The sequence below is a fragment of the Crinia signifera genome, chromosome 4 (assembly GCF_055691185.1).
Source record: "Crinia signifera chromosome 4, ASM5569118v1, whole genome shotgun sequence".
Classification (NCBI taxonomy): domain Eukaryota; kingdom Metazoa; phylum Chordata; class Amphibia; order Anura; family Myobatrachidae; genus Crinia; species Crinia signifera.
The window spans coordinates 291780435-291802561 of record NC_139220.1 but is presented as its reverse complement, the minus strand read 5'-3'; the positions used below and the strand labels follow the sequence as shown (position 1 = coordinate 291802561).

The window sequence follows — 22127 nt, the reverse complement described above, 5'->3', positions numbered from 1 at the left end:
GTTGCCGGCAAGGGATAAGAATCTGTGTGACGGGCAAGTGAGTCTTAGGATGAACAGTGGATCGAATTAACAGGCCTCTCCGAAAGTGAATTTTATCCCGCTGTCTCCACAACTGGATCAGCTCAGGCTCAGCTTGTTGACGTTCCTCCTTATTCCAACCTCGCCTAGAGGATAACAAGTTTTGTAACTCCTGGAACACGGAGCTGTCTTGCTGTATCTGTTCCCATTTAGCCTCTGCAGCGGTATCATCGAGAGTGATCTCATTGCTAGTGCAGACCAGTTGGGGCCGAGACCGGGGCTCATGTTTGCAGGCGAGTAGGGCATAGAAGGCGGGCATCTCTAGATCCTCCCATGCATCCGCCTCATTTTCCTCCAGGCTTTCCTCATTAGGCATCCGGGATAGGGCATCGGCATTGCTGTTACTTTTTCCACTCCGATACTTAATGGTGAAGTTATAGTTGGCCAATCTGGAGTACCACCGTTGCTCTAACGCTCCCAATTGTGCGGTGGAAAGGTGAGCGACGGGATTATTATCGGTATATGCCACGAATGGGGTGGAAAACAAATAGTTCTCAAATTTCTCCGTCACGGCCCACACCAATGCCAGTAACTCTAGTTTGAAGGCGCTGTAATTAGCGTCGTTTCTTTCTGTTTTTTTTAGGCTTCGGCTGGCACAGGCAATGATGCGCTCCTGGCCATGTTGTCGCTGAGACAGAACCGCTCCTAACCCCAAATAGCTTGCATCCGTGTACAGGATAAAGGGCTGATTAAAGTCTGGATATGCCAACACGGGCGTGTTGGTCATGAGCTCCTTTAATGCTTCAAACGCCTTCTGTTGCCGCTCGGTCCACTGAATGGCCAGATGTTTACTGGTATGTTTTTTGTCGATTCCACGTAACAGTTCATGAATGGGGTTTACCACCTGGGCAAAGTTTTGTACGAATCGGCGGTAATACCCCACAAATCCGAGGAAGCTTCGTACCTCCCTTACATTGGTAGGCACGGGCCAATTTTTGATAGCTTCAATCTTTTCTGGGTCAGGAACCACGCCAGCGGCACTAACGACATGCCCCAAATATTTGACACTTTCTTTTAACAGATGGCATTTAGCAGGTTTGACTTTCAATCCGTACTCGGCCAGGCGTTTGAAAACTTCGTCTAGGTGGGCTAAATGTTCATGATATGTTTCAGAAAAGATTATGATATCGTCCAGATAAAGTAATACCATATCAAAGTTTCTGTAGCCTAGACAATGTTCCATTGCTCTTTGGAATGTTCCGGGGGCATTGCATAACCCAAAGGGCATGCGATCGAACTCATAGAGTCCCATGGGCGTGGTGAATGCCGTTTTTTCTCTGTCCTCCTCAGCCATCTGGATCTGCCAGTATCCAGACGTGAGATCGAGTGTGGAAAAGTATGTGGCGGCTTTCAAGGCGGTAAGCGACTCTTCGATACGCAGCAACGGGTAAGCGTCTTTGTGTGTTATTTGATTAAGTTTACGATAATCTATACAAAAACGCAGATTTCCATCTTTCTTTTTTACAATCACGATCGGTGCCGCCCACGGGCTGTGGCTCTCGTGCACCACCCCTGAGGCCTTCATCTCCTCCAATAACTTCCGAACGGGTTGGTACAGAGCGGGTGCAATGGGGCGATATCTCTCTTTAATGGGAGCAGCATCCCCGGTGGGTATATGATGCCGAACCGTTTCCACTTTCCCGAAATCGGCGGAATGCTTGCTGAAAGTGGCTGCATTTTCCTTGATGACTCTCAGTATGCCTTCCTTGAGTTCCTCAGGGGTTCGTTCATCCCCTATCTGAATTTCCTTCCACCACGGTTGTTCTGCTACTCTGGTGGTTGCGTCCTCTTCGGCCTGCATCAGGTTCAAGGTTACGGAGTCGTAGATGTCCGGAAAGTCAACCCAGGATAATTGGGCAAGGGTATAATTCCGATGAAGTCTTACGACGTAATCGTGGGGATTCAGAATCCGCACGGGGACTCGGCCATCTGTCACCGTCACCAGAGCCCTAGCGATGATGATATCCGTTCGACTGGGCACAGCACAGGGTTCCACAATAGCATCATAGGGTCTTCCCGAGGGACCACACCTGGCTTTGCCCCAAATAACAGTCTCGGAATTTGGCCTGAGAAGTATAGCTTTTGGATCGGTGGTCTTGACTTTTCCCACATTTCCTTCTGCATTCAAGAAGCTGCGCTGCGCCTGGAGGACTCTGATCACTCTCTGTAGGGGTGGCTTTAATGGCTGTGGTACTTGTCGGACTCTAAAGGTTAAAGCTTCAATAAGGGCCTCTGGGCAATGCGCCAAAATGTTCATGCCGATGATGACGTCTGGGACGGTGGGATCGGCGACGTCCGTAATGATGAACCCCTGCTTGGAAAGGACGGCTGGTCCTACTTGAAATTCAAATTCACAGTAGCCAGTACATGTGATGTCAAGGCCATTCCCTGCCAACAGTCTCATCCAGGTTGGAGGTGGTGGTTCAGGGTGGTCTAGGCCCCAGAAATGTCGATACGTCTCACTCTGAATGGTGGATACCTGAGAGCCGGTATCGAGTGTAGCGGAAAACGGTATGCCCCCAATTTTGACTGATATGGTGGGGCAGGGTCCAATATACTGTTCACACCAGCCCTGGGGTTTGTGGCCTATTGAAGGGGTGGGCCCCGAGGGTCGGCCTCCATCCTCGGGGTTGGCACGTTTAAACTCTCCTCTTCCCTGCAAACCCTTTCGACGTGTCCCGCCCGGCCACATCTCCGACAGATCGGTCTGCCCTGCGAGTCGAACTGGTCAGAAGCTCGTCTTCCTTGGCCATTTCCCTGCCAGTCATTTCGGGGTCGTCTGGGCCCGGAGCGCCAATTACCCTCAGTTCTCCCTGAGGACCCTTTATTGGCCAGTCTCTGCATATCCCTTCTCATGTGGGCCATCTCAGAGGATAATTCTTCCAGCTGTCCTCGTAGATCAGGGGCGGGGACTTGCCCATACTGAGCAGCTGGGGGCATTCTTCGGGCACGCCCAGACGACTCTAGGTGCGCGCTCTCCTCGCCTGCAACCCTTTCCTGGTAGCCAGGGAGTTCGGGGAAGGACAAGTCTGCTTTTGGTATTGTTCCAATCAACTTGATGGCCTCTTCCTTGAAATCTAAGAAGGAGACTCCCACCTTCTGCAGTCGTAACAGTTTCAACTGAGATTTGATATTGCCACAATGAACTCCTTCAATGAGGCGGCTGATCAGCGTGTTGTCCACGTCTACGATCTCTGTGCTACTGACGGCATTAATATCCTGGTAGGCCTCTAGTACACCTAAGGCGAAATCTCGTAAGCTCTCCGTGGGCTTTTGTCTTCTCGCGTAGAACCTGGACTTAAGTTCAGATAAGGGCGTGATCTCGAACGTGGTAGATAACCTCTTAAACACGTGCTCCGCGGTTTCTTTCTCGGTTTCTGGCCAAGACAACACTTCCCGTAAAGCCTCCCCTTTCAGTTGTCCCATCACAATCTCTACATGTTGTTGTGTTGTCAGTGTGTAAATTTTAAGTATGGATCTCATCTTGTTCCTAAAATCCGTGAATGTAGCAGTCTCCTTTCTTGGACTTTCTCCGGAATAGGTGGGTAACCAAGGGGTTCCAAAGTAGTATGGCATGGTAACTGTACTTCCACCCGTGGCACCCCCTTGACCAAGCGCAGGGTCCGCCAGAGGGCCAGCCCCGACTGGGCCAGGTATAGGATCTGATGAGGAGCTAGCTACCACCGGTGGTTCCTGCTGTCCTTGGCTTCCTGCTGCCTTTTCTCTCTTTGTTTCTTCGTCCGCCATTTTCCCGGTCGGATCCTGTTCGTGCGACGCCAAATGTAAACTTCAGGAACTTACAGGTCCCACTTCTTCCTGGATGTCCACTCGGATGAACTCAGAGGTAAGTACTATTTTTATCTACAGGTGAAAGCTTCTTCACAGAGAATCACAAGAGCGTTTAAAGGAATTTATTCCAACATTTCCAAGCAATAAATATAGGGTTTACAGATTATCAAGTGCTGTTTCGGAACATCAGCTATGCACAGTAACAAGTCTTCACATTAGTTAAGCGATACAATACACAAATTGTTTTTACACAAATTGTTTTTATTAAACCGGAACATGAATTCCTTCTCTGCGACTCTCCTTCCGTCACGTTTCCCTCAATTAAACAAACATAACACCTTACCGTATTTACTGAAACAGAATTATGCAATTAATACAAATACTTAGTGGCAATAATCAGGGTTCCTATGAACAGATGCTGCAATTGCTTTAGATCAAGCTATTTCATTTACTGTATACGTTAAATAAATATATCACGGATACTGCCACTCTATTATTGCGCAATAATATCTTAACTCTATCTATATCTACCACAGTGTTTGCAATAAGATTAACAAGCGCTTGTTATCCCCTTTAGGTGATTACTAAATAATCCAAGTCCCACAAGTCTACCTGCAATAAGAATGCGGTTCTATTCTTAAGTCTCTGGTGAGTTGGTGAATTGGGTTATAATCGATCAGTTGTATCCCACTGCAGCATGTAGAAATTATAGGATTGTGGGTATACTGATGCAGTAGTCACAGGATTTCCTGCGGGGCGTCCCCTGGCTGGAGCCGGGTTTAGCCCAATACTGCGCCTTTAGACAGTTACAATGGGCTGAGGTCCTTACTCCCTGGCTGTTAGAGTAGCTGCGGTGCACTGCTACCCTTTTATCCAATCTGAACAAAATCTGACTAGAAAGATGCAGCCCTACGATCAGGGGAGGTATTCTCCATTCCAGGTAATACAGTTGTGGTTGCTATGGCTACCGCTCCTCACAGTTGTCTCCCTGTTGCCCCACTGCTTATGCTTATTTGGCACGTTTCTACAGGGTATTCTGTCTCCTGTTAGCCTCCCCAGGCCAGAAGGGCCGGGTTTCGCTATTCCCTGTTTACAAGGTTAATTCAATGGTGCCACTAATTAACACTGCGACTCTTTGGTTGCGCTGACTCTTGTAGAATAAAGAAGAGTTGAATCCTGCAGCAGTGGAGTGAACTACAATAACAGCGCGGTTCCTAACTTCACAGACAGCTAATTAGTCTCTGTCCAACAACCTGTCTATCAGTGCTGAAGTATGGAGCTCAGTTTATTGTAGGATCCTAACCTGGCAGTCTCTCTTATCGGCACTGCGCCTGACAGGGAGCACCTGTCACTGTTTCTGTAAAACTCTCCTCTCTTGCTGATAGGCTGCTTGGGAGGGGGTAAGCTGGAGGCTGGATATGGCTGCTACAGTTTGGGCTGCTGAGTGTGTGGTAGGGGTTGGCCCTAGGAGGTGTCTGACTGTATTTGGGGTGGATGTAACACTCACCACTCCCCTGCTCTCCTCTGCTTCACTCTGCAGGGCCTGGTCCGTCACCGCCCTGGTGACGCCTCGTCGCCGCCTCCCAGGATGACGCTGCGGCCCGCCTCTCCGTGACGCTGCCGCCCCTCTCCGGAACTCGCCGCCGGGATGATGGATGCCGTCTCTCAGCGTTGAGCGTCGGAACAGCCGGAGTCCCCTCGGGATGCGTCTGATCCTCGGTAAGTCTCTCAGCACCGCTGTCCACTCGCTCCTATGCTGCGCAGCTCTGCCAACTCTCCTTCTCCCTCCGTCACTCTGCACCTCCGGCGTTAACGGCTGTCCCTTTTTATAGCCTACTCCTCGCGCTGCTCCTGTTTTCCCGCTCCACTCGCGTGCCAGGAAACTTTATTCCTTCTCCATCAGAGGTGCACAAATCCGTTAACCCCTTGAAACCGGGTGATGGAAATGTTCAATACAAAAGTACATGCAGCGTCACATACACGTATGCGTCCCCAACGTGTCCCAAACACCATTTTTTTTAATACAATGGGGTTTTCTGGAGGTACAAATCAGCGTGACTGTATATGCTTATTCTCACTAGATGGGGATTACAAATGCCTACTAGACTCAGCTGCTGGGATTTTTGTTTTGATTGTAGGTAGTCCGGTTGGCACTCTCCACAAATGATGTTATAATAACCAATACAGCTAGTACGATGTCTTTGTTTCTGCTAGGAAAAAAAAACCTCTAGCCAAGAGGAATGATGTTCCTTTTGTCGGAAGCTCAGATCATGCTTTGGTCCCAGACCTGTGGACTAAAAACTTATGTGGAAGAACTCCAATATGAGGAGTTGTCCAATACGTTGACATGACCAGGGTGCCAGACATTTGTTACATACAGCATTCATTGTTCACCTAGCAGTGAGGTTAGCCGACATCCACACTCCATAAGAGCTCTTGGAGACCGCAAGGCCCTTTATTTTTAACCTAACGGAGGTCTCCATCCTGCTGCCTGCGGGTTGGTCCAAACCCATTCTGGGATATTTACAATGGATTTACACAACAACAACTTTTATTTATATATATTTACATTTGAACAGTTGAAGACAGAGTTGGAATCGGAGCATGAGTATATTGCAGCGCGTGTTTTAATCCCAAAATGCATGCCAGGAGCGCCATACTCAAACAGTAGTGGCAGTCAGGAGATCAGATTAGGAGATGTAGATGGTAGGAAGCAGAATGTGAGCTAAGCCTGATGACCTTCCACTTTAGGGCCTTGCAATTAGGGAAAATATAGAGGACAAAACATGATGGCCAAACAACGGTTGCGTTGGGAAACAGGAGAACAGGTGAGGAAACTAGAAATCCGTACCATGGATACACCGTAGTTATCCCCCTTACTTGTTGTGTAAGTGATATATTATTTACATGTAATCGACATGCTAAATAGTTTGAACATGTCATCATTTTGAACGTGTTAACAGTCTGACAAAAGATGTTTGCAGGTGGGGTTTTGTGAGACTGCGCACTAAGTGCGTTGGTGCGAGGTTAGCTGCTAGAAATGAACAGGTGATCGGCCTGTGAATTTTGCCAATATAACAGGGAATTTTCTGCGCTTCACCCCTAATGTATTAAAAAAACTGAGGATATGTGTTGGTTTATTTATGTATTAAACCAACACATATCCTCATTTTTTTTTTAATTCATTAGGGTTGAAGCGCAGAAAATTCCCTGTCATATTGACAAAAGATGTTGACTGCTTAGCCTTTGGAGACGGTTGCGGAAGAAATACAGCTTTATTTTCACAGGTCTAGTAACCATGTTGGAACTGCACCCCCAAATGATCTTCTGACTGTGTTTGTATCTGTAATTGGTCCATCGCCAATACCCCCTCCCCACACCATGTTTATCGTTGAGAAGACTGGGAGCCGCTGTTTGACTGATATTGGCAAATGTCACGGAATTCCAGAGGGCATCGGAGCAGATAAATAAAGGTGAGGAGAGTCCCGATACATTGTGATATGACAGAGAGATCATTTAAAGTCCACGGAAAATGTACTGCAAAATAAAGAATTATGTGAAGATACATATAATCTAGTAACGAAAACAGAACGATGCTATTGATGGTAAACGCTATGATCCAAGTCAAGTAGTTAAATTATTATATCCACCGAGAAACCCTTTCTTGAAAACCTCCCTTACTATCCAGATACAAAATAGTCCTCTTTGTTCCAAATGTACTTTCTCATATGAGTATTTAGGATGTGGTCAAAAAGTGATACTTTGGTAGAAATTGTGTCCACTAATGTTTCCAACTTAATCCATACATTTGTAACAGTTGTACAATAAAATAGTCTCTGTTACTCATTTGTATCAAATAGCTTTGGATGCACGCTGCAGTTCTGATTGTGCTTAATTCTAAAGCTAATGTCAATATGAAATCTGAGACCTAGATTGTAAAGGTCACCAGAACATAACTGGTCACCTCAATGCTCCAATAGTCGCATGATGATCATCCTTTTACTACTGTAAAATGCGCACGTTGTTCAGACAACATACATACATATATATATATATATATATATATATATATATATATATATATATATATATATATATATATATATATATATATAGATAAATACTGATTAGAATGCCATCATATTAAGTGATACCTATATACTATGACTCCACGAGCGATAGTGACGAGAAGTACATGTACTGCAAGCAACTCTATCCCTGCCGATGGACAGCGTGATCGCGTTCTCTGCTGCAGCCGCTTCTCATAACCGCGTGTTTCCCACATCTATATTGGGTACAAGGAGCTACATGTGTTGCGCTGTGACCGGATCGTGTGGCCTGAGATCTCACAGCGGAAGTTAGACATCCAACCTAAAAGCGTCACACTGTCTCTGCTGCTGGCTGAACAGGCACATGTCCCAACGCTGTAAATTAACATTTTCTGGGGGGTTATATTTATGGAAACACAGGCAATCTTGGCGTTTTTTTTTTTTTTTTTTTTCAAACTGCATAAAATATGCCACGGCCAATCAGGACGAAGGGCGGCTTTATTTCCGTCAAATGACAGCGTAGCCCAGTGTATAAATAGAGTTGTAGCAAGGGGTAATGCATTTCGCCCTTCTTCTTCTTCTTTGTACACCTTCTCAGAGAAACCAAGGATGGCCAGGACCAAGCAGACGGCTCGTAAGTCCACTGGCGGGAAAGCTCCCCGCAAGCAGCTGGCAACCAAGGCTGCCCGGAAAAGCGCCCCAGCTACCGGCGGCGTGAAGAAGCCTCATCGCTACAGGCCAGGTACCGTTGCCCTCCACGAGATCCGCCGTTACCAGAAGTCCACGGAGCTGCTGATCCGCAAGTTGCCCTTCCAGCGCCTGGTGCGTGAGATCGCCCAGGACTTCAAGACCGACCTGCGCTTCCAGAGCTCTGCCGTCATGGCCCTGCAAGAGGCCAGCGAGGCTTACCTGGTGGGGCTCTTCGAGGACACCAACCTGTGCGCTATCCACGCCAAGAGGGTGACCATCATGCCCAAAGACATCCAGCTGGCCCGCAGGATCCGAGGGGAGAGGGCATAGAGATATTCGGCACTCCTGTACATGCAACGACACAAAGGCTCTTTTCAGAGCCACCAAATCTTTCTATAAAACGAGCTGAAGCCGAAGTTTCATAATAATATTTAATTTGAGTGATGTTTATATCTGGCGGTAGCCCGGGGTCCTTGAGCAGTGACTTCACAGGGGTCTCCCTTGTGGAAATGTAATGTTGATCACGTGTAAAGGGAACCACGAGCACGTTGTAGGGAAGTTTAAAAGCACGTTCGTCCGTGTCCTTCCCACAAAGGCATTCTATACGAGTTTAAGCATAAACTACCAAGTAGTGTTTCATGGGTAGAATGTTGTGAAAACCTCGTCGGCGGAAATCTAGAAGATCGATCTCCTTCATGAAATGCCCCACAGCCTGTAGTACTTTTATTTCAGCTTCGACTAGTTCCCTGGGCGACGGCACAAGCTCCACGAGACGGTCAAGACACTACTGGCCATCACCTTAATAAACGAGGGAACGTTACAGGTAGCAGTTTGTACAAGTTAGGTTCTCGGAGTCCCTTTTCTTTCGGCACCATCTAGCGCTACGGTAACAAGTCTACTACTAGGTACGAGAGGCATATGACATGGAGCAACCTCGCAGATCAACATGTTTTCCCCATGTACTTTCCAGTGTCAATAGCACAGCGATTACCGGTGCAGTTTGACTCCTGCCCTGCTAAATCGGTCTACCTATTACACATGAGTCAGCTCTTTAAGGTCGGGGTGGGTGGCTCTGAAAAGAGCCTTTGTGTTGTGGGGTAAAATATCTGGCAGACACGTTACTTGCTCTTAGCTGGCTTATGGCTCTCGGTCTTCTTGGGCAGCAGCACGGCCTGGATATTGGGCAGAACACCTCCCTGGGCGATGGTCACCCCACCCAGGAGTTTGTTGAGCTCTTCGTCGTTGCGCACAGCCAGCTGCAGGTGGCGGGGGATGATGCGGGTCTTCTTGTTGTCGCGGGCAGCGTTACCGGCAAGCTCCAAAATCTCAGCCGTCAGGTATTCCAGCACCGCGGCCAGATAGACCGGGGCACCGGCACCCACACGCTCCGCATAGTTTCCCTTCCTCAGCAGACGGTGAACGCGACCAACTGGGAACTGGAGACCGGCACGAGATGAGCGAGTCTTGGCCTTAGCCCGGGTTTTGCCGCCTTGTTTGCCTCTGCCGGACATGTTCGGTTGACAAATACAAAAGATTTACTTAACGAAAAGAAACGTGCACGCCGAATGTACGAGCAGGAAATAGTGCCCTCCTCTTATATATACACTCAAAAAGGTTCCAGCGCTTGCTCTGTGATTGGTCTGGTTTCAAACTAACCAATGCAGATCGAGTTTATTCGCACACCAATCAGTAAATGGCAGGAGGGGTTTCGATGCCGCCTACAGTCACACGATGCTTCCAGCCAATAGTGTTGCGAGCGATGACGAGGCCTCGTTTGCATATATTGCCTACAAATAGAGCCTATCTGGCGTTGTGCGGGACACATTGTCAGCTTTGTGCAGAACCGAGTTGCCTTTACAATGCCTGATCCAGCCAAGTCTGCGCTGGCGCCCAAGAAAGGCTCTAAGAAAGCCGTGACCAAGACCCAGAAGAAGGATGGGAAGAAGCGTAGAAAGACCAGGAAGGAGAGTTACGCCATTTACGTGTACAAAGTCCTGAAGCAGGTGCACCCTGACACCGGCATCTCCTCCAAGGCTATGGGCATCATGAACTCCTTCGTTAATGATATCTTTGAGCGCATTGCTGGGGAAGCTTCCCGCCTGGCCCACTACAACAAGCGATCCACCATCACCTCCAGGGAGATCCAGACCGCCGTACGCCTGTTGCTGCCTGGAGAGCTGGCCAAGCACGCAGTGTCCGAGGGCACCAAAGCCGTCACCAAGTACACCAGCGCCAAGTAATTTCCCCTTCTTCCACCCGCACCAACACAAAGGCTCTTCTAAGAGCCACCCACCTCCTCTCTAATCGAGCTGTAACTATGATGGTTTGTGCCGCGTCCAAGCTCTCGGCATGAGTGCGAAAATGCAGGATGATGTCCATAACTGACTTGGGACGTACCCTCTAGCTTATTGTTAACCCCACTGGTTCACAAAAAAAGCCTTTATTTACCACATGCTAGGATCTAGGTACAATTGTAGGACAGGGTCATTACATTCCATACATTGCAGATGTCTCTGGTTGCTGTAAAAAAAAAAGAAAACCTGCGACCCATAGAGCGGCAATGTTCCCCGTGTGTAGTTGCCGAATATGTAAAGAATTATTTTGGATCGAAATGTTGCAAAGCATTATTAAATTGTAACATTTGGTGACTTTAAACCTCATATTAGAATATCCGAGGAACACAGTTGGTAAAGGATCGCTGTCTTTCAAAACGAAAAGTGCATTATGTTATTGTAACAGGCTCTATTGCACTGAGTCACTTCTATGACACCCGGTTCCATTTCGTTGTATTTACTTAAGGGTGATCACATAATTCCTGCTTAGGCACACTTGGTTCCTAACGCCTACACAGTGATCAACAGTGTTCCGAATCGATAATCGGCTAAGGTCATTATCAGCGCCGTTGAATGTATTAAACTTGATTAAAAGGAAAAAAAGGTTCAGAGCGCAGAGTTGAAATACACACCGAGCCCGGGAGCCAGGGAAACATTACAGTAGTTGTAATTGTTGTCAGAAGCGGTGTACCAGTCGGGAATGTATGTTGGTGTTTATTGCGAATTTTATTTTTCCCGCCGATATCTGGGCGACTCTCATTGTGTGGCTCATTTGTCATCACCAAATCCCCCACTTTTATATTGAAAAAAAAAAATACAATGTATCTATATATATATATATATTCCATGTATAATCAAATAAAATAAAAAAAATAAAAATTCAACTATTGTCGTTGGGTCATTACGTTGCATCAATACAAATATTCACCACAACGTAGCGGAGTGGTTTAGTTCTCTAATCAAGCTCAATCGATACACTAGTTATTAACGAAGAAAACAATACCAAAGGAGCAATTAATATAAATCTAAACATAAAATAAGATACTCTAGTAATGAACGATATGAAAACAATAAAAAAAGGGGTGTGATTATGAAGGAAAGGCAAGGCGAGCCACGACTCCGCCTTTAAGTGCAAGTCACCCATCAGGTCCGCTCTACCAGTTGATAAAAGCCGGCTGACAGAGCTTTTGCTTATTCCTACTGATCGCAAGATTTTTGAGAATGTCTGGAAGAGGCAAAGGCGGAAAGGGGCTTGGCAAAGGAGGCGCTAAGCGCCACAGGAAGGTTCTTCGTGACAACATCCAGGGCATCACCAAGCCCGCCATCCGTCGTCTAGCTAGGCGAGGGGGTGTTAAGCGTATCTCTGGACTCATCTACGAGGAGACTCGTGGAGTGCTGAAGGTGTTTCTGGAGAATGTGATTCGTGATGCCGTCACCTACACCGAACACGCCAAGAGGAAGACCGTGACCGCTATGGACGTGGTCTATGCTCTGAAACGCCAGGGCCGCACTCTCTATGGGTTCGGGGGTTAAATTCTCAGGCGCATCTCGTGCAGTCACGCACACACAAAGGCCCTTTTCAGGGCCACCCATCTTTTCTACGAGAGCGCTGTTACAACCTCCCTATGTAACGTGGCTATGTGCCGGGTTGATTCGTCCCCTCACGCTAGAGGGATATGCTAGTGGATGCTGACAGTGAGGTGGGTGGCAGATGCAGTGGTTCTAGTCTAGTGTCGGTGAACGTGTAGTTTCGCAACCCGCAATTTGTTGAAAAGGTTACACTATAAACCCTGCTGCTTAGCGACCACTTGCACAGCAGCATATAACTTTTACAGAGAATTGTGTTTTAAAAGGGGCACGAGGAAAGCAGATTGAAGAATGATCCAGTCCGCCTTCTCTGCGATTTACTGAACTATTTACCGTATATAGCCTTGCACCACACGGTTTGCTGCAGTTATTCCAGCTGGGGATAATAAAACACGATGCTGAGCTAGAGAGTTCTATAGTGGTGAATCGCACACCTTCCCTGCCACAGATTGAGCTTGCCCTTACAGAAGATTTAGGGCAGAACCGGCTGGGATGTATGGTGCCACGGTTTACAGTGATTTCAGCCCCTGGAAAGTGGGCAGGACTAATCAGCGGGATTTTTGAAAAATGTAATGGCTCCACTTTCAGCCAATCGTTGAAAGGTGCATATCAACTTCTAGGTATCAGCGTGCGGCACAAAGCATAAGTTCCCCTCCGACCTTTGTCTGTAGATACCATTTTTTTGGGTATCACTGTGTTCACTTGAAAAGCGCACAAAAACTTGCTGCGCTATGAAACTGTTAATAAATAAAGAGAGCTGGTACGTAACTTTTATTAATCCCACTTTCCAGCATATCTGTAGAACTGTGTAGTGACTGAATTGAATGGGCACACTGGAACAGGCTGGCATCGCTGACTGTTGATTACCTACTGAAGGGCGCAGCCATCAGGCCACACCGCGCGCTTACAGCTCTGTCGAGAGAGGGTGGGTGGCTCTGAAAAGAGCCTTTTGGGGGAGAACAAGGGAGGGAGCGAGGATGCGTCTGCTTAGCCATTACTTCTTTGCCGCAGCTTTCTTGGGCTTGGCTGCCTTCTTGGCCGGGCTTTTTGCGGCTTTGGGTTTCGCTGCCTTCTTGGCCGGACTCTTGGCGGCTTTGGGTTTCGCCGCCTTCTTGGCAGGACTCTTGGCGGCCGCCTTCTTCGGCTTCACCGCTTTAGGCTTCTTTGGGCTTTTGGCAACAGCCGCTTTTGTGGGTTTCTTCACCTTCTTCGGGCTCTTGGCTGCACTCGGAGCTTTCTTGGGCTTTTTCGGGGATTTGGCCACTTTCTTTGCAGCAGGTTTCTTGGGCTTCAGAGACGTCTGGGCGACCTTCTTGCTCTCCGCCTGCTTCTTATTGAGCTTGAAGGAGCCGGAAGCGCCGGTGCCTTTCACCTGGGTGAGAGTTCCTTTGGTGACCAAACTTTTCACGCCCAGCTTCACGCGGCTGTTGTTCTTCTCCACATCGTAGCCTCCGGCAGCAAGAGCCTTCTTCAGGGCAGCAAGAGAAACCCCACTGCGCTCTTTGGAGGCGGCCACGGTTTTCACAATCAGCTCGGAGACGCTGGGTCCAGATGGCTTGGCGCTTTTCTTTGCTCCTCCAGCAGCCTTCTTTGGCTGCCTCTTCTTTTTGGCTGCGCCCTCTGAAGGAGGGACAGCGGCGGCGGCGGGTGCAGTCTCTGCCATCTTACGGAATCGGAACAGCAGAAAAAAAATGCGGTATAGTAGTTAAATCGCAATGCCCCAATCTGCTGATGTCTCTTATATAACCTGCCTGATGTGCTGTGATTGGCTCCCTTACAGTTGAGCGTTCTGTGCTCCCATTGGCGGAACAAGCAGGCGTGTGAACCCTTCCCTGTGTTATGAGTTTGTGACGATCTGCTCTCACCCTGTGTTTCGCTAGCGCAGAAAAAGAGAGTTTTCTATAGCATAAGATGGACAGAGGACCGGCTCTCTCAGCCACCCTCGTACTTCAAGATCCCCCCTAACACCGTATGGCCACTGCTAGTTTAGTCGGTAACAAGGAGGCCAGGATTAGCCAGTGGCAGCTCTCCCGCACCAGGCTAGATGAGCCTAGCATGGAACACATCTCTCTTCTTCTGTGAGTCGAATATGTCCATTCGGGAATTTTTTGCCTACTCCTGGTCCTGGTGATGACAAAGGTGGTCTGCGGAAGACTCGGTGCAGGACAGGGCACATATTAAAACACATTTAGATGGTGTGTGAGCTCCTGTACACACAGTAGGATAACACAGGCAGGTGGCAGCAAGGTACTGGCACTCTTGTCTAAAGAAATGAAGCTACTATGACAAGGTCAGAATGCCTACTAGACTCAGCTGCTGGGATTTTTGTTTTGATTGTAGGTAGTCCGGTTGGCACTCTCCACAAATGATGTTATAATAACCAATACAGCTAGTACGATGTCTTTGTTTCTGCTAGGAAAAAAAAACCTCTAGCCAAGAGGAATGATGTTCCTTTTGTCGGAAGCTCAGATCATGCTTTGGTCCCAGACCTGTGGACTAAAAACTTATGTGGAAAAACTCCAATATGAGGAGTTGTCCAATACGTTGACATGACCAGGGTGCCAGACATTTGTTACATACAGCATTCATTGTTCACCTAGCAGTGAGGTTAGCCGACATCCACACTCCATAAGAGCTCTTGGAGACCGCAAGGCCCTTTATTTTTAACCTAACGGAGGTCTCCATCCTGCTGCCTGCGGGTTGGTCCAAACTCATTCTGGGATATTTACAATGGATTTACACAACAACAACTTTTATTTATATATATTTACATTTGAACAGTTGAAGACAGAGTTGGAATCGGAGCATGAGTATATTGCAGCGCGTGTTTTAATCCCAAAATGCATGCCAGGAGCGCCATACTCAAACAGTAGTGGCAGTCAGGAGATCAGATTAGGAGATGTAGATGGTAGGAAGCAGAATGTGAGCTAAGCCTGATGACCTTCCACTTTAGGGCCTTGCAATTAGGGAAAATATAGAGGACAAAACATGATGGCCAAACAACGGTTGCGTTGGGAAACAGGAGAACAGGTGAGGAAACTAGAAATCCGTACCATGGATACACCGTAGTTATCCCCCTTACTTGTTGTGTAAGTGATATATTATTTACATGTAATCGACATGCTAAATAGTTTGAACATGTCATCATTTTGAACGTGTTAACAGTCTGACAAAAGATGTTTGCAGGTGGGGTTTTGTGAGACTGCGCTAAGTGCGTTGGTGCGAGGTTAGCTTCTAGAAATGAACAGGTGATCGGCCTGTGAATTTTGCCAATACAACAGGGAATTGTCTGCGCTTCACCCCTAATGGATTAAAAAAACTGAGGATATGTGTTGGTTTATTTATGTATTAAACCAACACATATCCTCTTTTTTTTTTTAATTCATTAGGGTTGAAGCGCAGAAAATTCCCTGTCATATTGACAAAAGATGTTGACTGCTTAACCTTTGGAGACGGTTGCGGAAGAAATACAGCTTAATTTTCACAGGTCTAGTAACCATGTTGGAACTGCACCCCCAAATGATCTTCTGACTGTGTTTGTATCTGTAATTGGTCCATCGCCAATACCCCCAGTCCCCACACCATGTTTATCGTTGAGAAGACTGGGAGCCGCTGTTTGACTGATATTGGCAAATGTCACGGAATTCCAGAGGGCATCGGAGCAGATAAATAAAGGTGAGGAGAGTTCCGATACATTGTGATATGACAGAGAGATCATTTCAAGTCCACGGAAAATGTACTGCAAAATAAAGAATTATGTGAAGATACATATAATCTAGTAACGAAAACAGAACGATGCTATTGATGGTAAACGCTATGACCCAAGTCAAGTAGTTAAATTATTATATCCACCGAGAAACCCTTTCTTGAAAACCTCCCTTACTATCCAGATACAAAATAGTCCTCTTTGTTCCAAATGTACTTTCCCATATGAGTATTTAGGATGTGGTCAAAAAGTGATACTTTGGTAGAAATTGTGTCCACTAATGTTTCCAACTTATCCATACATTTGTAACAGTTGTACAATAAAATAGTCTCTGTTTCTCATTTGTATCAAATAGCTTTGGATGCACGCTGCAGTTCTGATTGTGCTTAATTCGAAAGCTAATGTCAATATGAAATCTGAGACCTAGATTGTAAAGGTCACCAGAACATAACTGGTCACCTCAATGCTCCAATAGTCGCATGATGATCATCCTTTTACTACTGTAAAATGCGCACGTTGTTCAGACAACACATATATATATATATATATATATATATATATATATATATATATATATATATATATATATATATATATATATATATATATATACACATACACAGGGGCGCTGGAACGTTTTTAGGTTGGGGGGGGCAAGATATAATCTCATTTTGGCGCCCCCTAAATTGCTATATGTTACCCCCGGGCACTATACACACTGGCAGCGGCATATACACGTGGGCATTATACACAGGGCAGCGGCATATATGCATGGGCATTATACACAGGGCAATACGGGCACAATGCTGGCAATACGGGGACACTGCTGGCAATACGGGGACACTGCTGGCAATACGGGGACACTGCTGGCAATACAGGCACAATGCTGGCAATAAGGGCACACTGCTGGCAATACGGGGACACTGCTGGCAATACGGGGACACTGCTGGCAATACGGGGACACTGCTGGCAATACGGGGACACTGCTGGCAATAAGAGCACAATGCTGGCAATACGGGCACAATGCTGGCAATACGGGCACAATACAGGCACTATGCTGGCAATACGGGGACACTGCTGGCAATACAGGCACAATGCTGGCAATACGGGCACAATGCTGGCAATACGGGCACAATGCTGGCAATACGGGGACACTGCTGGCAATACGGGGACACTGCTGGCAATACGGGGACACTGCTGGCAATACGGGCACAATGCTGGCAATACGGGCACAATACAGGCACTATGCTGGCAATACGGGGACACTGCTGGCAATACAGGCACAATGCTGGCAATACGGGCACAATACTGGCAATACGGGCACAATACTGGCAATACGGGCACAATGCTGGCAATACGGGGACACTGCTGGCAATACAGGGACAATGCTGCCAATACAGGGACAATGCTGGCAATACAGGGTCAATGCTGACAATACAGGGTCAATGCTGGCAATACAGGGACAATGCTGGCAATACAGGGTCAATGCTGACAATACAGGGTCAATGCTGACAATACAGGGTCAATGCTGGCAATACAGGGTCAATGCTGACAATACAGGGTCAATGCTGGCAATACAGGGACAATGCTGGCAATACAGGGTCAATGCTGACAATACAGGGTCAATGCTGGCAATACAGGGACAATGCTGGCAATACAGGGTCAATGCTGACAATACAGGGTCAATGCTGACAATACAGGGTCAATGCTGGCAATACAGGGTCAATGCTGACAATACAGGGTCAATGCTGGCAATACAGGGACAATGCTGGCAATACAGGGTCAATGCTGACAATACAGGGTCAATGCTGGCAATACAGGGACAATGCTGGCAATACAGGCCAGCATTGTCCCTGTATTGCCAGCATTGTCCCTGAATTGGCAGCATTGTCCCTGTAATGAATACAGGGACAATGCTGATAATACAGGGCCAATGAAGGCTGGGCAGCTCCTTAATTTTGCTCACCTCTTTGGTGGGTGGTCGGGCGGCTCCTTGATTCTGCGGGCGGGAGGGCGGCTGGGCAGCGCCGGGCGGGAGGGAGGGCAGCGCCGGGCGGGAGGGAGGGCAGCCGGGCAGCGCCGGGCGGGAGGGAGGGCGGCCGGGCAGCAGAGAGGACGGCCGGGCAGCGCCGGGCGGGAGGGAGGGCGGACGGGCTTGGCGCGCGCTGGCCGCATCGTCAGCCCCCGCCCACGTGAGCCGCGATGGGACGGTCACTAGTCAGGGGAAGGAGACGTCACGTCTCCTTCCCCTGGCTTCCGCACTGGCGTCACTCTGCTTTGGCGCCTCATGAATTTTGGGGGGGGCAAGCTGCCCCCTCGCCCCCCCCCGTTCCGGCGCCACTGTATATATATATACTGATTAGAATGCCATCATATTAAGTGATACCTATATACTATGACTCCACGAGCGATAGTGACGAGAAGTACATGTACTGCAAGCAACTCTATCCCTGCCGATGGACAGCGTGATCGCGTTCTCTGCTGCAGCCGCTTCTCATAACCGCGTGTTTCCCACATCTACATTGGGTACAAGGAGCTACATGTGTTGCGCTGTGACCGGATCGTGTGGCCTGAGATCTCACAGCGGAAGTGAGACATCCAACCTAAAAGCGTCACACTGTCTCTGCTGCTGGTTGAACAGGCACATGTCCCAACGCTGTAAATTAACATTTTCTGGGGGGTTATATTTATGGAAACACAGGCAATCTTGGCGGTTTTTTTTTTTTTTTTTTTCAAACTGCATAAAATATGCCACGGCCAATCAGGACGAAGGGCGGCTTTATTTCCGTCAAATGACAGCGTAGCCCAGTGTATAAATAGAGTTGTAGCAAGGGGTAATGCATTTCGCTCTTCTTCTTCTTTGTACACCTTCTCAGAGAAACCAAGGATGGCCAGGACCAAGCAGACGGCTCGTAAGTCCACTGGCGGGAAAGCTCCCCGCAAGCAGCTGGCAACCAAGGCTGCCCGGAAAAGCGCCCCAGCTACCGGCGGCGTGAAGAAGCCTCATCGCTACAGGCCAGGTACCGTTGCCCTCCGCGAGATCCGCCGTTACCAGAAGTCCACGGAGCTGCTGATCCGCAAGTTGCCCTTCCAGCGCCTGGTGCGTGAGATCGCCCAGGACTTCAAGACCGACCTGCGCTTCCAGAGCTCTGCCGTCATGGCTCTGCAAGAGGCCAGCGAGGCTTACCTGGTGGGGCTCTTCGAGGACACCAACCTGTGCGCTATCCACGCCAAGAGGGTGACCATCATGCCCAAAGACATCCAGCTGGCCCGCAGGATCCGAGGGGAGAGGGCATAGAGATATTCGGCACTCCTGTACACGCAACGACACAAAGGCTCTTTTCAGAGCCACCAAATCTTTCTGTAAAACGAGCTGAAGCCGAAGTTTCATAACAATATTTAATTTGAGTGATGTTTATATCTGGCGGTAGCCCGGGGTCCTTGTGCATTGACTTCACAGGGGTCTCCCTTGTGGAAATGTAGTGTTGATCACGTGTAAAGGGAACCACGAGCACGTTGTAGGGAAGTTTAAAAGCACGTTCGTCCGTGTCCTTCCCACAAAGGCATTCTATACGAGTTTAAGCATAAACTACCAAGTAGTGTTTCATGGGTAGAATGTTGTGAAAACCTCGGCGGAAATCTAGAAGATCGATCTCCTTCATGAAATGCCCCACAGCCTGTAGTACTTTTATTTCAGCTTCGACTAGTTCCCTGGGCGACGGCACAAGCTCCACGAGACGGTCAAGACACTACTGGCCATCACCTTAATAAACGAGGGAACGTTACAGGTAGCAGTTTGTACAAGTTAGGTTCTCGGAGTCCCTTTTCTTTCGGCACCATCTAGCGCTACGGTAACAAGTCTACTACTAGGTACGAGAGGCATATGACATGGAGCAACCTCGCAGATCAACATGTTTTCCCCATGTACTTTCCAGTGTCAATAGCACAGTGATTTCCGGTGCAGTTTGACTCCTGCCCTGCTAAATCGGTCTACCTAATACACGAGTCAGCTCTTTAAGGTCGGGGTGGGTGGCTCTGAAAAGAGCCTTTGTGTTGTGGGGTAAAATATCTGGCAGACACGTTACTTGCTCTTAGCTGGCTTATGGCTCTCGGTCTTCTTGGGCAGCAGCACGGCCTGGATATTGGGCAGAACACCTCCCTGGGCGATGGTCACCCCACCCAGGAGCTTGTTGAGCTCTTCGTCGTTGCGCACAGCCAGCTGCAGGTGGCGGGGGATGATGCGGGTCTTCTTGTTGTCGCGGGCAGCGTTACCGGCAAGCTCCAAAATCTCAGCCGTCAGGTATTCCAGCACCGCGGCCAGATAGACCGGGGCACCGGCACCCACACGCTCCGCATAGTTTCCCTTCCTCAGCAGACGGTGAACGCGACCAACTGGGAACTGGAGACCGGCACGAGATGAGCGAGTCTTGGCCTTAGCCCGGGTCTTGCCGCCTTGTTTGCCTCTGCCGGACATGTTCGGTTGACAAATACAAAAGATTTACTTAACGAAAAGAAACGTGCACGCCGAATGTACGAGCAGGAAATACTATTAGTGCCCTCCTCTTATATATACACTCAAAAAGGTCCAGCGCTTGCTCTGTGATTGGTCTGGTTTCAAACTAACCAATGCAGATCGAGTTTATTCGCACACCAATCAGTAAATGGCAGGAGGGGTTTCGATGCCGCCTACAGTCACACGATGCTTCCAGCCAATAGTGTTGCGAGCGATGACGAGGCCTCGTTTGCATATATTGCCTACAAATAGAGCCTATCTGGCGCTGTGCGGGACACATTGTCAGCTTTGTGCAGAACCGAGTTGCCTTTACAATGCCTGATCCAGCCAAGTCTGCGCCGGCGCCCAAGAAAGGCTCTAAGAAAGCCGTGACCAAGACCCAGAAGAAGGATGGGAAGAAGCGTAGAAAGACCAGGAAGGAGAGTTACGCCATTTACGTGTACAAAGTCCTGAAGCAGGTGCACCCTGACACCGGCATCTCCTCCAAGGCTATGGGCATCATGAACTCCTTCGTTAATGATATCTTTGAGCGCATTGCTGGGGAAGCTTCCCGCCTGGCCCACTACAACAAGCGATCCACCATCACCTCCAGGGAGATCCAGACCGCCGTACGCCTGTTGCTGCCTGGAGAGCTGGCCAAGCACGCAGTGTCCGAGGGCACCAAAGCCGTCACCAAGTACACCAGCGCCAAGTAATTTCCCCTTCTTCCACCCGCACCAACACAAAGGCTCTTCTAAGAGCCACCCACCTCCTCTCTAATCGAGCTGTAACTATGATGGTTTGTGCCGCGTCCAAGCTCTCGGCATGAGTGCGAAAATGCAGGCCGATGTCCATAACTGACTTGGGACGTACCCTCTAGCTTATTGTTAACCCCACTGGTTCACAAAAAAAGCCTTTATTTACCACATGCTAGGATCTAGGTACAATTGTAGGACAGGGTCATTACATTCCATACATTGCAGATGTCTCTGGTTGCTGTAAAAAAAAAAAGAAAACCTGCGACCCATAGAGCGGCAATGTTCCCCGTGTGTAGTTGCCGAATATGTAAAGAATTATTTTGGATCGAAATGTTGCAAAGCATTATTAAATTGTAACATTTGGTGACTTTAAACCTCATATTAGAATATCCGAGGAACACAGTTGGTAAAGGATCGCTGTCTTTCAAAACGAAAAGTGCAGTATGTTATTGTAACAGGCTCTATTGCACTGAGTCACTTCTATGACACCCGGTTCCATTTCGTTGTATTTACTTAAGGGTGATCACATAATTCCTGCTTAGGCACACTTGGTTCCTAACGCCTACACAGTGATCAACAGTGTTCCGAATCGATAATCGGCTAAGGTCATTATCAGCGCCGTTGAATGTATTAAACTTGATTAAA

The 22127-nt window shown here is 48.1% G+C and overlaps 7 protein-coding genes across 7 annotated transcripts; 4 read left to right on the top strand and 3 right to left on the bottom strand.

Annotated features, from left to right (window-relative positions):
* Nucleotides 1-8514: 8514 nt before the first annotated feature.
* On the top strand, nt 8515-8936 carry LOC146072725 (histone H3-like). The gene has a single exon (XM_083179921.1). It carries the CDS (start codon nt 8526-8528, stop codon nt 8934-8936), a length of 411 nt encoding a protein of 136 aa, XP_083036047.1. The 5' UTR covers nt 8515-8525.
* A 788-nt stretch (nt 8937-9724) lies between these two features.
* On the bottom strand, nt 9725-10117 carry LOC146073187 (histone H2A type 1). The gene has a single exon (XM_083180372.1). The coding sequence runs from the start codon at nt 10115-10117 to the stop codon at nt 9725-9727; it is 393 nt and encodes a 130-aa protein (XP_083036498.1).
* Nucleotides 10118-10465: 348 nt separating this feature from the next.
* LOC146072724 (histone H2B 1.1-like) lies at nt 10466-10898 on the top strand. The gene has a single exon (XM_083179920.1). The coding sequence runs from the start codon at nt 10466-10468 to the stop codon at nt 10844-10846; it is 381 nt and encodes a 126-aa protein (XP_083036046.1). The 3' UTR covers nt 10847-10898.
* Nucleotides 10899-13520: 2622 nt separating this feature from the next.
* LOC146072723 (histone H1.11L-like) lies at nt 13521-14225 on the bottom strand. Its single transcript, XM_083179919.1, has one exon. The coding sequence runs from the start codon at nt 14187-14189 to the stop codon at nt 13521-13523; it is 669 nt and encodes a 222-aa protein (XP_083036045.1). The 5' UTR covers nt 14190-14225.
* Nucleotides 14226-19093: 4868 nt separating this feature from the next.
* On the top strand, nt 19094-19530 carry LOC146072722 (histone H3). Its single transcript, XM_083179918.1, has one exon. The coding sequence runs from the start codon at nt 19120-19122 to the stop codon at nt 19528-19530; it is 411 nt and encodes a 136-aa protein (XP_083036044.1). The 5' UTR covers nt 19094-19119.
* A 783-nt stretch (nt 19531-20313) lies between these two features.
* LOC146073186 (histone H2A type 1) lies at nt 20314-20706 on the bottom strand. The gene has a single exon (XM_083180371.1). The coding sequence runs from the start codon at nt 20704-20706 to the stop codon at nt 20314-20316; it is 393 nt and encodes a 130-aa protein (XP_083036497.1).
* A 316-nt stretch (nt 20707-21022) lies between these two features.
* On the top strand, nt 21023-21492 carry LOC146072721 (histone H2B 1.1). The gene has a single exon (XM_083179916.1). The coding sequence runs from the start codon at nt 21060-21062 to the stop codon at nt 21438-21440; it is 381 nt and encodes a 126-aa protein (XP_083036042.1). The 5' UTR covers nt 21023-21059; the 3' UTR covers nt 21441-21492.
* Nucleotides 21493-22127: the final 635 nt, after the last annotated feature.

Excerpts from the sequence above, each read along its gene's own strand:
- LOC146072725 (XM_083179921.1), top strand. The coding sequence starts at position 8,526 with ATGGCCAGGACCAAGCAGACGGCTCGTAAGTCCACTGGCGGGAAAGCT.
- LOC146073187 (XM_083180372.1), bottom strand. The coding sequence starts at position 10,117 with ATGTCCGGCAGAGGCAAACAAGGCGGCAAAACCCGGGCTAAGGCCAAG.
- LOC146072724 (XM_083179920.1), top strand. The coding sequence starts at position 10,466 with ATGCCTGATCCAGCCAAGTCTGCGCTGGCGCCCAAGAAAGGCTCTAAG.
- LOC146072723 (XM_083179919.1), bottom strand. The coding sequence starts at position 14,189 with ATGGCAGAGACTGCACCCGCCGCCGCCGCTGTCCCTCCTTCAGAGGGC.
- LOC146072722 (XM_083179918.1), top strand. The coding sequence starts at position 19,120 with ATGGCCAGGACCAAGCAGACGGCTCGTAAGTCCACTGGCGGGAAAGCT.
- LOC146073186 (XM_083180371.1), bottom strand. The coding sequence starts at position 20,706 with ATGTCCGGCAGAGGCAAACAAGGCGGCAAGACCCGGGCTAAGGCCAAG.
- LOC146072721 (XM_083179916.1), top strand. The coding sequence starts at position 21,060 with ATGCCTGATCCAGCCAAGTCTGCGCCGGCGCCCAAGAAAGGCTCTAAG.